This window comes from Candida orthopsilosis, assembly GCF_000315875.1.
Source record: "Candida orthopsilosis Co 90-125, chromosome 6 draft sequence".
Lineage (NCBI taxonomy): Eukaryota > Fungi > Ascomycota > Pichiomycetes > Serinales > Debaryomycetaceae > Lodderomyces > Lodderomyces orthopsilosis.
In genome coordinates this window covers 451,255-467,138 of record NC_018300.1, presented here as the reverse complement: position 1 = coordinate 467,138, position 15,884 = coordinate 451,255, and the positions used below count along the sequence as shown (strand labels likewise).

General features: G+C 36.1%; 8 protein-coding genes across 8 annotated transcripts; 5 read left to right on the top strand and 3 right to left on the bottom strand. All coding sequences in view use genetic code 12, as the record gives it.

Moving 5' to 3' along the window:
- Nucleotides 1–135: 135 nt before the first annotated feature.
- CORT_0F02220 (Vps51 protein) lies at nt 136–1,104 on the top strand (the record flags this gene model as incomplete). Its single annotated transcript, XM_003870527.1, has 1 exon — nt 136–1,104. One exon carries the CDS (start codon nt 136–138, stop codon nt 1,102–1,104), a length of 969 nt encoding a protein of 322 aa, XP_003870576.1.
- Nucleotides 1,105–1,112: 8 nt separating this feature from the next.
- Nucleotides 1,113–2,009, bottom strand: CORT_0F02210 (Pop4 protein; the record flags this gene model as incomplete). The annotated part of the gene is made up of 1 exon (XM_003870526.1): nt 1,113–2,009. One exon carries the CDS (start codon nt 2,007–2,009, stop codon nt 1,113–1,115), a length of 897 nt encoding a protein of 298 aa, XP_003870575.1.
- Nucleotides 2,010–2,125: 116 nt separating this feature from the next.
- Nucleotides 2,126–3,526, top strand: CORT_0F02200 (Aim22 protein; the record flags this gene model as incomplete). Its single annotated transcript, XM_003870525.1, has 1 exon — nt 2,126–3,526. The coding sequence occupies one exon, from the start codon at nt 2,126–2,128 to the stop codon at nt 3,524–3,526; it is 1,401 nt and encodes a 466-aa protein (XP_003870574.1).
- A 36-nt stretch (nt 3,527–3,562) lies between these two features.
- Nucleotides 3,563–4,450, bottom strand: CORT_0F02190 (hypothetical protein; the record flags this gene model as incomplete). Its single annotated transcript, XM_003870524.1, has 1 exon — nt 3,563–4,450. The coding sequence occupies one exon, from the start codon at nt 4,448–4,450 to the stop codon at nt 3,563–3,565; it is 888 nt and encodes a 295-aa protein (XP_003870573.1).
- Nucleotides 4,451–6,111: 1,661 nt separating this feature from the next.
- On the top strand, nt 6,112–7,194 carry CORT_0F02180 (3-hydroxyisobutyrate dehydrogenase; the record flags this gene model as incomplete). The annotated part of the gene is made up of 1 exon (XM_003870523.1): nt 6,112–7,194. One exon carries the CDS (start codon nt 6,112–6,114, stop codon nt 7,192–7,194), a length of 1,083 nt encoding a protein of 360 aa, XP_003870572.1.
- Nucleotides 7,195–7,504: 310 nt separating this feature from the next.
- Nucleotides 7,505–10,855, bottom strand: CORT_0F02170 (hypothetical protein; the record flags this gene model as incomplete). Its single annotated transcript, XM_003870522.1, has 1 exon — nt 7,505–10,855. The coding sequence occupies one exon, from the start codon at nt 10,853–10,855 to the stop codon at nt 7,505–7,507; it is 3,351 nt and encodes a 1,116-aa protein (XP_003870571.1).
- A 2,430-nt stretch (nt 10,856–13,285) lies between these two features.
- CORT_0F02160 (hypothetical protein) lies at nt 13,286–14,173 on the top strand (the record flags this gene model as incomplete). Its single annotated transcript, XM_003870521.1, has 1 exon — nt 13,286–14,173. One exon carries the CDS (start codon nt 13,286–13,288, stop codon nt 14,171–14,173), a length of 888 nt encoding a protein of 295 aa, XP_003870570.1.
- Nucleotides 14,174–14,960: 787 nt separating this feature from the next.
- On the top strand, nt 14,961–15,764 carry CORT_0F02150 (hypothetical protein; the record flags this gene model as incomplete). Its single annotated transcript, XM_003870520.1, has 1 exon — nt 14,961–15,764. The coding sequence occupies one exon, from the start codon at nt 14,961–14,963 to the stop codon at nt 15,762–15,764; it is 804 nt and encodes a 267-aa protein (XP_003870569.1).
- Nucleotides 15,765–15,884: the final 120 nt, after the last annotated feature.

The window sequence follows — 15,884 nt, the reverse complement described above, 5'->3', positions numbered from 1 at the left end:
TATCGGAAATGGAATAAATTTTTTGATTCTTCAGAATTCCATCAAAGGAAGATAAGTCAACATTCCTTACAAGCACCAAAGACTTATACACTACAATAGCACCTATATGCCAATTGATTCCTTTAATAACCAACCATGACACAATCTCCTATTCTATCATACAAAAAACCAAACAAAGATCAAACAACACCAACACCAAGAACTAGCTTTTCTCCAAGTCTATCATCAACAGCGTCAAATACAGCGTCACCCCAACTACCCTCTCATACACCTCAACCTAGAAAAATTTCTTCACGGCGCAAAGCATTGCAAGAGTTTTATCATTTACAACAGTCGCAGTCAAATCAACGAAAGAATAATGAAGGGGAAAACGGTAACAATGAACAGGATAAATCTACGGAGGAGACAGACGACAATTCAGCAAAGACTGAAGTGCAACCATCTAGTTTGAAAACTGCTGAAGATGTGGAACAATTCATCAAAACATCCAGTACCAGGGACATTCTCAAGCTTCGTAATAAGATACAACTGCAGTTAAGCTCATCAAGTCAAAAGAAGAAAGAGATTATATATGACAACTACTATGAACTAATCAAGTTGAGTAACATGTTGGGAGACTTATCAGAGTCTAAAAGACTGATTTCAAATATACTATCAGTACAAGACTCAGAAAAGATTGATTCTCTAAGTGGTTTTAAAATATTTAGTCAAACTGATGACAATAATGGACCTGAAGTTTCAATTGACACTTATTTGGAAGAAGTTTTGAATGGTTTATCTAATTTTAATCAGAGTACCATTAAGAAATTTACCACTGGTGGGTTTGATGATGTTCTTAACCGATTAGACAGAACTTCCGATCGTGCCGAATCAAATGCCAGCGTGGTGGGTGTTTACAATGACACGACGGTGGATAGTATACCAGACGATGTGAATAAAAGTGATATCATTAATCAAATAAGCTATATTTTGGAATTACCAAACCGACAATTGGAAGAGTCTGAGAGAGTGGAGGCTGAATCAAAGATTGATAAGATAATAGAATCAACTGCAAGTGAAGCTTTGAAACTACAGTTAAACACGATCAAAAGTAGAATGTATTAGAGGCAATGCTATAGTAGATCATCAACTGCATGGTTTTTAAACTTTTTAGCTGATCGTTCAACACTTCGTATTTCAAACCTTGATCCAATTAAAGTAAATCCGATACTCTCTTCCTCATCTGCCTGTCCATTATCCACTTCCATATCCCCCTCTTGGGTATCTTGCTTCTTTGGTAAAACAACATCAAATCCAAATAAAGTATATTGTTTAGGAATAATTTTCAACCCACCAACTAAAGCAGCAGGGTCCAATTTTCTCATTACATCAGCAGTATTTGCAACTTGTGTGGTCCATTCTTTATAGTCCCCGCCACGTGGTACTACCATTATAAATGAATGTTGACAATCCCATACTACGATACCTCTAGCTCCAACAACTTCAGTGTTTCGTGATTGTAGTACTGTCAATAAACATCCATTGAAATCAGCATTGACTAATTTAGACAATATGACAGATGTGTTTAAGGATGTTCCTTCGTTAAGACCAAGTAGGTCTTGAATATAGCTTTGCCAAAAATCATTCATTTTGATGAAATCTTCAAATTTAGGAATACTATATTGATCAAGCATTGGTTCAGCACTAAATGGTTGTTTGCGCCGTTGATAACCTCGTATTTTTTTGATTAGTTTACGTTGATTTGTAATTGTAGTATTAATGTATTGTTTCAATTCATTTCTAGTTGATCGTTTCCTAGCTTGGGTAATCTTGTCATCAGTTTTTGAGGTAGGTGTGAATAGAATGGATTTTCGATTGTTCTTTGTGGGTTTTTTGACATGTTTGAATAATATGGTTGGTTTTTGTTCTCCTTCGGTTGAATATCGAGTTTGTAGTATGTTAAGTATTTCTTCATTGGAGTCGTAACATCGTGTAAGTAGTCGTTTCTCTAATTCATTAGTACTTGTCATAGCAAAGGGTATTGGTAATATTGTGTAGGTCTTAGAATTGATTGATGATATTTTTTCAAAGATATTTTTGAATCAATCTTCTACTCATCACGATCGGTCGGAGTTTCTATGCTTATATGACAATTAATCTACTAGCTACAAATCGAGGATTTATTACTCGACTATTGAAACAAAACTATAACTTCAGACGCTACATATCCAATGTCAACTCCCCATTTCAAGATGATTTATCCGATATAGATTTAGATGATTTTGGTCTTGGTGATTTTCGTCATTATAAAGAATCACCAGAAGTAGCAAATTATAGGAGGAACCAACTGAAGGATCTGATAAATGATGAACTTCCCAAATCGCCCGCCGGCCCACAAATTGGCCAGTTGGAATCAACTGCAACAAAGAATGAGCCAATAATTTTTATATCGAAACTTGCTGATCCATATTTGAACTTGGCCATTGAAGATTATGTATATAGCAAAATCCCCATTAGCAAAACCACCCCATTTAAAGCACACAGACTCATGTTTTATACAAATGCACCTTGTGTTGTAATTGGCAAAAATCAAAACCCTTGGAAAGAAGTTAATATACCCAAGATGAATCAATTCGGTATTCCATTAATTAGAAGAAGGTCAGGCGGTGGTACTGTAGTTCATGATTTAGGTAATGTCAATTATTCATTCATGGGTACAAAGCATGAATTTGATCGATTTAAATTTGTCAATTTGATTGTGGAAGCAGTCAATAAGTCAAATATTACATCAACAAAGATTAAAGTGAATTCACGAGGTGATATCGTGACTCAAGAGGGAAATGGTGAGAATGGATTGAAGATTAGTGGGTCAGCTTATAAATTATCTCGTGGGAAATCGTATCATCATGGAACTATGTTACTAAACCTGGATTTAAACAGATTGAAACAGGTTTTACATCGAGATGTAACAGTATTGGGAATCATTGATACAACTAAAACTATTGATTCTGTCAAGGCTAAAGTCACCAACTTGCAAATTCCAAAAGAGGGCTTTGTGGACCTAGTTTCCAATGGATTTAAATTTGAATATGGCATACTGAATGCATCCACCACTGAGATAGAGAGTGAAAATGACGATCCAAATAAGGAATTCAACGAAATGATGGGATTGACTGATTTTGTCCAAGCTGTTAAATTAACCAATTGCTTTGAAATTAATGAATCAGTCGAGTTACCTCAAGAGGTGTACACCATTGCTGAGGAATTGAAGTCATGGGAATGGAAATTTGGTCGTACTCCTTTGTTCACTCATACACTTAGCAACTCAAAATTGGGAATTTGTGTGAAGTTGACAGTAGATAAAGGTCTAATTGTGAGTGTTTGCTGGGGAGGCGATCTGGTTGGTGATTCTGCTTTATTAAAAGAATTGAATGAAAAATTGTGTGGAGTTCAATATAGAGGTGACTTGGTTGAGCAGTCATTACGAGGAAATAATGCTACTCGTGAATTAGGCAATTGGCTACACAACTCCATCGATAGAGTATAAACAGTATAGATGTTTTAAAATTACCTTGTATATACGTTACTTCTCCAATCCATGATTACCAGTATAATTGACAGCTTGAGGCGATTTCCAACCTTGTAAAACCCCTTCTTCATCATCCAACTTATAAACTTCAATTTCAAGAGCACGACAACAATCTACCATTTTCAGATCAGTTAGATCATCTTGATGTTCACCCCATCCCCATTGTGATAAATCACCACCAGGACAAGCGCTAATCGCAACAAGTAAATCCAATTCAGCAAACAATTCAAAATAATCTTGTGCATTGGCCGGACAAGCTTCCATGAAATACTGATCATATTCGTTCAACCCAGTAACTTGGAATACATTTAGGACATCATGAACATCAAATTCAGTTAATCCAAATGGTTTTATAGCTCGATACAAATTGGAATGGCAATGATTATCATTATCTTCACCACTTATCAATTTATCAACGTATGGGTCACATCGGGTACCTAATGTATCGTGAACCCGACCTCCCCACTCATCATGTCTTGAAGACATGGTGTCACCAGTGATTGTGACCAAGGGGCGTAAGTAGGGTAAATTTGACCATAATCGATCATATGTTGAAACATGGGCCGAGTGCAATTGTCTAGTACGAGCAGCCCAAAATCTTTCTTTAGAATTGTCGGCATTCCAAATATTTAAATCACAAACTTGTGGTCCATCGGGGGTTGTTATTCTAAAGATTGATTTTGCCGGTATTTTGATGGCCATTCCTGTGCGTGGCTCACATCGAACCTTGTTGATTAGAGTTTTAGGAGCTTTGGCTATGGAGTCGTAGAAGGCCTTGTCTGCGTACAATGGTGATCCCGGATGTGGATAATATGCTGGTTTGGGTTTGGGTAAGTTGTAAGTTGTCCTATTGGGCAACTGTGACGAAATTGAATCAACCATGGATGTACACTATTGTAGATTTTTGTTCGCTATGTTGGTGATGAATTGAATTGCCAAACTCCTTCTGTATATATATGTATGTATGAACTCCGAAGATGTAAACCAGCGCTTACATCGATGTCGTATTTGAATATGTTGGAACGTTTTAAGCCTTTTTGGATGTTGCGCATAGTTCCCAATTTGGAAAAAATTTAGATAACAAATGGGTCCACACCCAACAACAAGGGTAATACGAAGCGAACATAAACTAAAACGAAACCTGGCTGTTCTTTAAAAAAAATTAGGGATTTAACATTGGTTGTAAAGATAATGGAAGTGGAAAGTGGGTTTTTTGAAGATTATTATATCTTTAAGTGTATGAATACAATTTTACAAATTTTGAATTAATTTGCAGCAAAAAAACGAACAAGTATAATTACCAAAGTCAAGGACCCTTCTTAATACAATCAAGGACCCTTCTTAATACAATATTTTTTTTAATAAAAGCTTAGAAATTATGAAAAAGTAGTGGCACACACCTTTAAATTACTGATTAAATGACTAGTTGAGAAGAACCTTCGAATTATGGGTCCTGTCAAAACATGGGTCTTTATTGACGTCGATGTTCGATTATTCAATAGAGAACAAGTGGGTATATATGCGAACCTGAAAAGGTTCTCATCATCATCATCTTCTTCTTCTTTTCCTTACCTTACAGTTAAATTCCCATCTTTGTCTGTTTACTTGCGTATTCGTCTTCCATTATAACCTTTAAACTCATTTTTTAATCATGTGCTCTATATAAATTCAACGGAATACCATCCCCACTTTTTGTTGTTATTGTATATGGCTGTGCGCTACCATTTATACCGTCATTAGCCGGGGGTAAACTGAAAAAAAAGAATGCCGTTAGCGCTTAAAACTATTGTCTATATAACTTTTCGGTAACAAACAGAAACTAAACATAAAACCATATGAAAATCTGGGGTATATACACATAACATATAGCATGTACCATGAATCAAGAACGAATAGGAAATAACTTATCAACAATAGAATAAATCAAGTCTATATCAGAATAGTTTACATGTTTTACATGTTTACATCTCTGCTTATTGCCTTCTTTGATAACTATAATCCGTTAATTTACAACTTTACTTTGACACAACGGGAGATAATTCAAATTCATTGTTTCTATTAAGTTTATTGTTTCAGGTATTAACACTTTCCACAGTGGGTGGGAGAAGAAAGAAAAAACAAAAACAAAACAATCACGACGGAAAAACAATAAGCTCATATGGAAGACGTGTGTAACCAATGCCATAGATATTTATAAGGTCCGAAGCCCAACCTCTAGATGTTATAGTAGGACAAGGACAATAATATTAAAAAGAGGGGGGGGGGAGGAATTGGCCGTATGTAACCGTGATTATTCTTTTAATTGTGGAGTAAAAAAAATATGATTTTTATATTTTTTTATTTAATTATTTTTTTTGTTTTTACTAACCGACTTATCGAGAAGCGGATATTGAAATTTTCAGAAATAGAAATAGACGCCAAAACCATTCTTTCGATTTATAAAAGTGTATAAATACCGATTTTCATAACCGCCAATTTTATAAAATTTGTCCATTTTCTTAAAGAATTTCTCTTCGTCCCATTATACACAACTATTCATTATTATGTACAAAGTTTCTGCATCTGCTACATCAGCTATTCGTCGGTTTTCCACCAATTCCCGTGTTCTTGTCAATTACGGTTTTGTTGGTTTAGGACAAATGGGTCAACATATGGCAAGACACATTTACAATCAATTGGAGGTTGATGATAAATTATACGTTTATGATACTGTACCTGCCTCAGTTGACAATTTTGTTTCAACAGTGACTCAACAAAATTCTGTCAACCAAGATAAATTGGTTACTTTGCCTGATTTGAAAAGTTTTGTTACGGGTGTTGATGGGCAATTGGATTTCATTGTTACTATGGTTCCTGAGGGTAAACATGTCAAGGGTGTAGTTGAAGATATTGTTACCAGTTTTGAACAAAATGGTTATAGTCCCGATTACAAAACCACCATTATTGATTCATCAACAATTGATATTCCAACAAGTAGACTAGTTCACAAATATGTTAAGGAAACTTTGCCCGAGTTTGATTTCATTGATGCTCCAGTAAGTGGGGGTGTTGCTGGGGCCAGGAAGGGAACCTTGTCATTCATGTTGAGTAGAGAAACTCATCAAGATGTATCACCAGCATTGACTACCTTGTTGAACAAGATGGGTAAGAACATTTTCCCATGTGGCTCAACTCATGGTGCAGGATTAGCTGCTAAATTATCCAACAACTATTTACTTGCAGTAACAAATATTGCTGTTGCTGATTCATTCCAGTTGGCCAAGGCATTCGGACTCAATTTACAAAACTATGCAAAATTAGTTGCTGTTTCTACCGGTAAATCATGGGCTTCAGTAGATAATTGCCCAATTCCCGGTGTATACCCGGAAAACAACTTGCCAGCAGATGTAGGATACCAAGGTGGGTTCATCACTAAATTGACCAGAAAAGATGTTGTTTTAGCAACTGATTGTGCTAAGGATCAAGGAAGATTTTTGTTTTTGGGAGATGCTGGTAGATATTGGTATGATAAGGCTTGTGAACGCGAAGATATTGCTAATCGTGATTTGGCTGTTTTGTATGAATGGTTGGGTGATTTGAAACAAGAAGCGGATGGAACTGTTGTTGATACTAAAGTTTCCAAGTAGGAAAAGGGAAAGGAGGATCTATGGTTTCATTAAAATAGGCATATAAAAACAGAGGATATAAATAAAAAAGTATGTATCCAATATACATATTTGTTAAGTGAAAGAATGTAAGAGAGTTACTTTGAGGAAGTGAAGTTGATACTCTAATCAAAGATTAATTCTACAGAAGCTGATTTCAAAAGTACACCGTGAAATGAATTGAAATATACTCCAATCTATAAAATCTCAACTAGCCAGTAGATACCCCTGGTAAACTCCACTCAAAACATAACTTCCAAATATCAAAAATGTACTACGTAAATAAAACCACTCAATTATTCATCACAAACCCTACTTTCAACCCTGGTGGAAAATCCTGTACATCATCACTACCTTCGGTACTCTTGGCTCCCCTTTGCTCATGACCCTGTCGTTGTACTTCATTTGAACTCAAACTGGATCCTTCTTCAACTTCATATTCGTCTTCATTAGTACCGACAACACCAAAACTCTTTTGTCTAGTTTTATAAATCGCATCATTATGAGAAATACCACTAACATTGTTGGATCTAGTTGTTGTGGTGGGGTTACCTAAATCTCCTGCTCCAATGCCATTTTCATCAACATTTTCGGTATCTTGATAATGTTTTTTAATTCTTGGATTCCTCAAATGATGTAAACTGTTTAATTTGTAAAAATCATCATCATGGGCTGATATGTAGTCACTAATAATCCCCATCGGTTTCATTCCAGTGAATGGTTGACTTGGACGACGTTGAGATAAATCATAAATTGATGACGTTATGGAAAGATTGCGTTCATCATGAAGGTACGGATCTTGAGGTTGCGTAGTACCTGTATTTGTATTTGTATTCGTATTGGCGTTGGTGTTTGTGTCGGCTGTAGTTGTTGCCGGATGGATTGAACTAGTTGACATATTAAGCAATGGCAATGTTTGATCAATGGGCAATTCAAATGAATTGGTAGTGGAAATAGATGATGATCGAGAAGATCTTGAATCTTGTGGCACACGTGGTTGATGAAGAGGCAGTGATGATGCAGTGGGAATATTGCGTTGCTTAGTTGGTGAAGTGGAGGACACAGCATTGTCAATTGCTGGTACATCCTCATTACCTCTACTATTATTCCTCCTGTGAGTAAATGAAATTGGTGCTAATCTGGGTGATATTGGTGAATGGGGGTCATCAGCTAAATCTCCTTCTTCATCGTCATCAATAACTGCGTTTTCAAGGGAAAGATGGGTCCTACTGCCATTGTGAGATCCTGTAGAAAGGTAATTACCAACACTAGTTGGCTTACTTCCTTCACCAGCAATAACTTTATTCGTTCCATCATCAGAGCTTACATTTGCACCATTGATTGATATTTCTGGTACTGCAACATCAGGTCTCAGATCATTAACTTCAACTCTCGCATTTTCTCCTTGTGTTTCAATCGGAGATGCATCATGCGACGCACCATGACCCTGTAATTGCTGAATCAATAAATCTCTTACTGGCGTAACCGTATTCACTTGTAAACCTGTTGAATTTTCCACCGACAAAGCACCGCTAGCAGCACTTGTTGTTGTTGTCAATGGATTGACAAATTGTTGTCCAACCTCATCATCAATTCTCAATGGACTCAAACTTAATGATCCTTCACCGCGTCCACGTCCATCAACAGTTGGACCTCTACTACCACTACCGTTACTACTAGTGCTTCCACCACGATGTGGTATATCACCATATGCAGGAGGGTGCAAAGACATTACTGGTGGCAGTTTAGAACTTTCTTCAAACGGTGGTGGTGCTGTTGAAGGTTTTCTAATTAAATGTATAGGACGTTGTACTGGTGATATTAAGGGAGATGTGAATGTATCCGGATGTGGTTTAGCTTGTGGGGAATTGATTGCAGTTATAGTCAGATCATCCTTAGGCTTATACAAATTTGCTTCTAAATGCATGTCTGCATCTCGTTCGGTGGCGCCAACATCCATATCAGTTGAAATGTGATGAAATTCAATAGGCCGAGAATTGTTACCATCAACAGGGATGACTCCAGGAGATAAAGGATTTTGTGAAGGTGATCCGATGGATGTGATTTGTGGCTGTGGCGGTGTATCAACCAAGTCGTCATAAGCAGGAAGTAAAGTATTGTTATGAGCAGCTAATGGTGACAAGACATGTATAGGAGAATCAATTGAGATTTCATAATGCTTTCTTTTGCCACTATTTTCTGGATCCGTTTTACTTATTCTCAAACATATTTTAATCCAATGATGTGCTTGAATATTTTCATACGAAGTATCAGGATGAATTTGAGAATTTAATCGACCAATGACATTCTTGGGGACAAATAATTGAAATTCCAACTCCTTTGGTAATACATCTTCATCATATTCATCCAACCCCACAGTTGATTCATCTTGAGGGTTTTTCTGTAACAAGGATCGACCTTTTCTTGCCTTGTGTTCCAACAAAAGAAATTTTTTAACTGGTTCCATTCGATGGACTTTTTTGTTACAACAATAATATTCCAAATTTTCAGTTAGGTAGATTCTAATTCGATGTAATGCAACTTTACCAAATAATGGAACAAATCTGAAAGCTAATGGCAAATATGAATCAAGGACAACCGATTTTGCCCCAATAACGATATCATATTTGATTTGATCTTCCCAATCTCGAGATATAACAATGGACTCATTTTCTTCCATATTGAGTTCAGATGGAGTACGGACTATGGATATGGGTAATCTACCAGACAAGTTAGATTTAAAAGCACCAGGTCTTTGTATAGACACCTCCAAATTGTAACTTGTAGATCCAAAAGTAACATTACATGATTCAGGAATAGATGGCGGTAATGGATGTTCAAAATTGTAAAGGTAGTCACCAGGTGCAAAAAGCATAGCCGAATTTGGATCATTGTTTGAAGGAGAAACAATTGAAGTTAAATCAGAAAATGCATTTGAAGAATCACTAGGAGCTGGTGATTTCGATCTTCTAATAAAGCTAGGTGACAAATTCCTCGTGAAGAAATTGTCACTATGATGATGCGAAGATGATGCAATCGAAGAACCCCCTGTGGAGGATCTATGCAGTAGTGGTGGTGGTGTATTAGATCTCACAGCACTAAGATCGTCTCCTGGAGAAGAGCTATGGTGTGTTTCTCCATTCTTTTCTATGAAAATATCAGCTCCATTGTTAGGTATAGGTCCTGACGTGGGTGATGCTTGGAAAAATGGCCATGTGTGATTTATAACGTCATTATTTTCATTATAAACATTCTTTTTCGGTGGTATCCCTTCTGGCCAATCAGTACGTTGTATTCCTTTGAAACTTAGGGCAATTGATTTAATTTTTGTTGGTTTAAACACTCGTATGTAGAGGGAACCTCGTAAAAGAGTAGGTGGACGTGATTCATATTCATGAGGTTCAAACCCCTGGACAAATAATACTGGTTCTGACGGGATTATGTATGCAGCTAAAGATGAAGTGGCAGTTGTTGGTTTATCAGGTAGTGTTGGTAAAAATACCTGATGGTGTGGGAATGATGATGACAGATGGCGGTGTTGCTGCTGTTGCTGTTGCGGTTGCTGATCTCTATTGTTGGTGCTCGTACTTAGTTGCAGTGATGGGAATAAGGGTGAGTTCGGTATATGGTTGTTGCTGTGCATAGTTTTAAAAGAATGGATATATATATGTATGTATGGTGGAGTGGTGGAGTGGTGGAGCGGAAAGACAAAGAAAGGTGCTGTTGTAGTTGGTGGCTAGTGTATTTTGTTCAATGGATGTTGATAATATGTCAAAAACTAGGGGGAACTTATTACCCAATGATTAACAAGATAGTAAAGATATATTTATAAGAAAGTGCTGTTATAATATGTTTCCAACCTATGGAGAATAATATTACAAGTATTATGAGTTGGTGATGATATTTGATTGATTGATTGATTGATTGGTCGGTTAGTTGAAGATGGAGAAGTAGAAGAATAAATGGGAATTGATGGGAATAACTGAAAAAAAAAAATAAAATAAAATAAAAAAAGAAATTTAAAATAAAATAAAATACTCTAATCTTGTTTACGGAACAATTGGCAAAGAAACAGGGTTTTAACTACTTTTGTAGTTTTATTCCATATATCTTTTGTTGTTCATACTACAGAATAAAACAAGAGAAAGCGAACTAAGTAATATTAAAGTCAAAACTTATGAGACACTGAGTGAAGAAAGTGTATGATTCCTCTTGTCGTATGTAAAATCAAACGGATGATTAATTTTTTAGGTCTAAATTTTAGTGCCTTAGCAATTAAAGAATTCTCTTGTATATATATTTATGTACAAGAGTCATGATTAGTTGAGTTTTCTTGAATTTGAATAAACTGTCCTTTTCCTCCCCTCATCTTCATAGGCCTATAACCAATTACTATAATACGTACTGTGGCTGTATTTTGTCTTGTCAAAATCAAGAATATATGATAAACAAATATTATTAGTCACTTTTAAAATCTCAATTGGTAGCACAGACCCCAAATTTACTCTTATCGCCGTCTTAATGCCGGTATCGGAAAATATAAAGCTTTTTAAAGACTGGGGTATTCTATCAGAAACGACCAGTGTCCTAAGTCATATCAAGATATAACTCGCCAACATGTGGGTAAAAAACAAAGAACTCAAGTTCAAATAAGTAAGCAGAAAAGACAAAATGCAGGCTGTAAGTCATCTCATTATTTTCGGCTTCAAAAATGAATACCCGAAAGAACCAAAACCCGGAACAATTGGAGACCCCTACAGTTTTCACGCAGCCCAAGTATGCCTTGCGTCATTTCGATATTTGCGTGCTCTTTGCAGTAGCTTACACTCGCCATATACGAAGAAATGAATCACATAATAAAACCCCTCTACTTAATCCCTCGGAGTTGCTACACTGCTCACGTGACTGGAAACCCATTCTTAAATATCAATGTAAGAGCCTTTTGTCTATCAGTTAGCCTTAATCAAGACTCATAAAATGTTTATCGAGTAGATATAAACGTCTCTTTAAAGTTAGAACACAACTGTTTACAAAACAACTACCTTTTATAGAATTATATCTATTATGGACTTTGAAAGCCAACAATTGCTGAACATAAAAAGGGGAGTAGAAAGAACGTTTGATGAGATTTGATTAGATGTATATAGGTATGGAAAGTATTGAGTACTACAGAATTCTTTCTTTAGGGCACAAAAATGAAATTCAGAGATAAACGAAAGATTTATTTGTAAATACAACCAAAAAGTATAAGCCACATTTTTTCGTAAATTACAACTTCTTCTCCTCGTTCCCTGTTAGTATTAGAGTCACATATTTCTCTACTATACTACATCTTATCACTCCTTTCTTAAAAGCAAATCAGTAGGCTCGATTACATATTTTTACACTCAGATTTCAGAGAAAATTTTCAAAAGAAGCACCTATCCTCATTTTCCAATCACAAAAGAAATATAGACGAAGATCTACGGCATTCCCTACTTCCCTTGATACATTGCTTTTCTATCATAGAAAGTGACAATGTTGCAATCTTCAAACCGAAAAATGTACTAAAACAAAGTTTCTTGGAGAAGGATCTAAACTAAACCTTTAAATACCATACGGCAAAACTCCCAATTTCTCCGCCTTATTCTGCTTATATCATATGGAATATACTTGGCGTTAGTTACATACAATAGGATTTTATTACATCATAACAATGGGATATTTTAGTAATTAGGTTTTATCCGATTTGTTTATTCAAACGTATATGATAACAAACATGGTCAATAATAAACAATAAAAAAGGGGTGTAGGTAAACAATAGAGGCGGCTGCACTAATAAATTCATACTACATACGGCATTTCTTCGGAGGATACTAAACTCCTTACTCTGCAATATTGTAAAAAGAGAACAATAGGGTAATACACACATACATAGCATCAGCCGCTTCATAATAGCTATGATCTTTAGAGACACGTTGGCCATATCAGATCTTACCATGAACACTATAAATAACATTGTCAAAGACCTTCAAACTTTTCCTAGTCTTAGTGGAATAACAATCTCCAATCTACAGTTGCCAAGGAAGTAAACATGACATCTTCTACCACTGCAAAAACGTACTCAAACACAACAACAACAATAGCAGCTAGGTTATCACCAGAATCCCAAACACAAACTAAAGAATTGCCCAATATCGTCAAAGGCGATTCCAATCCACATCTGATCCCACATTTTGCATCCGCAAAAGATGAAAGAAAATGGGTATTACAACATATGGCAGGTGCATTTAGAGTATTTGCCAGAAAAGGGTATACCGAAGGCACAATTGGCCACGTTTCTCTTCGAGACCCCATTGACCCCACTACGTTTTGGATTAATCCCATGGGTAAACACTTTGGTTTAATTAAAGTTGGTGATTTAGTTCATGTTGATCAAGATGGCAACATATTGTCCACTGGTAATCAAGCAGCAATTAAAACTGCTGGGTTTCTTATGCATTCAGCCATTCATAAAGCTAGGCCTGAAGTCAATGCTGCTTGTCATTTCCACTCGACTTTTGGTAAAGCTTGGAGTAGTTTTGGAAAAGAATTGGAAATGATTAATCAGGATGTTTGTATTTTTTACAAGTGTCATTCAGTGTATCCTGAGTTCAATGGAGCTGTATTGAAGTCACGAGAAAGTGACAAGATTGTGGAGGCTTTAGGTAACGGAAAGGGTGTTATATTACAGAATCATGGGTTGTTGACTGTTGGATCTACAATTGACGAGGCTGGGTATCTATTTACTTTGTTGGAGAAGTGTTGTCAGATTCAATTATTGGCTCAACTGGCTTTGGTGCCAGGGAAATCATTGAGAGTTATTGGTGATGAAGAAGCTCAATATTGTGAAAAAACACACGGCGGCTCTGAGGCTTTGTATACTGAGTTTCAACCAGATTTGGAGATGGAATATTATTTGAACAATGATTTCTTGAATTAAGGGTACATGGGCTCTCGTTCTATTAAAACACCTTATATGGTTTTCTGCTTTTGTTTATTGCTGTTAGTTGGGTTCGTTTGTCTAATAAATCTACATTGTTCATATTTATATATTCTCTTTGTGAAGAAGCTTTTCTATCTTGGAACCAGTTTCTAATTATAGATATGGTGTGTATATTTTTAGAACAGTCGCGTAAAACAACACAAAACAACACAAAACAACACAAAACAACACCAACGAAATGACAAAGCCGAGCAACACTTCGCGATAAATTGGGAAACTAATTTTGCCAAAAACATCTCCGTGCCTTCTTTCTAGTTCCAATTAAGAGCAAGGCATATCTAGTTTACATATAGAGTCTAAATGAAAGCTTTCCTTCAGCATTATTTCTTGTAGAACTCAGTAAAGAAGCAATATATATCAAGATCTAGTGATTCATTGCTCACATCAATAATATCTAAGCACTCAAAATAATTTTCATTCGTGTGATACTCAACAAAAGGCCAGTTATAGTACCGAGACACCATTGTGTTATCTTCGTAATCTACAATGGATAAATCTGTATGGTTGAACCAAGAACCTAACTCTTCTATTTTTAAACTTAATGACACAAAACGAGACGATGTCAAAGGCCGTGGGATTTGATTTGATAGTTCCCGAACAAAAGTATTTTTGACACAGCCATACTCAATTCTCATTATACGCAACATATTTATAAATACTCCAAAAGAAACCACGTCTTTTCTTTTCCATCCCTTCTTTTCTCTAATTGTTTCTCTTCTTGCCAATGTCTAACAGTGATATCAAAAGCTCCAAAGGAGTATCAGTGTTTTTTGGCATATGCTTCATCATTTTACTAATAATCCATGTGGTACTTATGCTCTGGAAAAAATCCTGGCACATGTTGTGGTTGATAATAGGTACAATTTTAGAGCTAAGTGCGTTTTTCCAAAACAGTGCTGGACATGGTGTTCAAAGTGTCCAAGTCATCATTGCTCCTATATTCATAGCTGCCTCGGTGTATATTTCCTTTAGTGGATTATTGAAAAAGCTAGAGATTCCCAAAGTAGGGTTCAATCGAAGATTTCAATCTCTTTTATTTATTATTGGGGATATCGTTTCCTTTGGTCTTCAAATTGCTGGTGTTGTACTTCAAATGATTGAAGATGATAAGGCACTTGGCCAGGGGTTGATAATCACTGGTTTCGTTGTTCAAATTGTGTCCTTTTGCTGTTTTGTCACATTAGTAATTTCAGCTCATCGCATAGTCAATAGAACAATGGTTCAATCAACGATGAAAGGGTATTATAGTTGGAGAACTTATTTCAAGGTGCTTTATGTTCTTGCAATTCTATTCTTTATTCGAAATATCTTCCGATTGGTTGAATATGCACAGGGATATGGTGGATATATTTTCAACCATGCGGTGTTTGCTTATATATTTGATGCTTCTCCTATGTTGATTGTTTGTATCATTTTGGTTATTGTGCATCCAGGTTTTGTTTATGCAACGGTGCAAAAGTTCATGATGGGGTCAAAGGAGTTTCAGCAAGGTAGTATGAGGGATCAATCATCAATGGAAATGACTTGAATAGAAACACGCAATGTATAACCTTGCCGATGTATTGTCTCGTTGTAGTTTCAAAGCATCTCAAGAGGTTGGTCCGACCCAAGTATAGATTTGGCCGCACAATGGTTCAAGTCTGATATC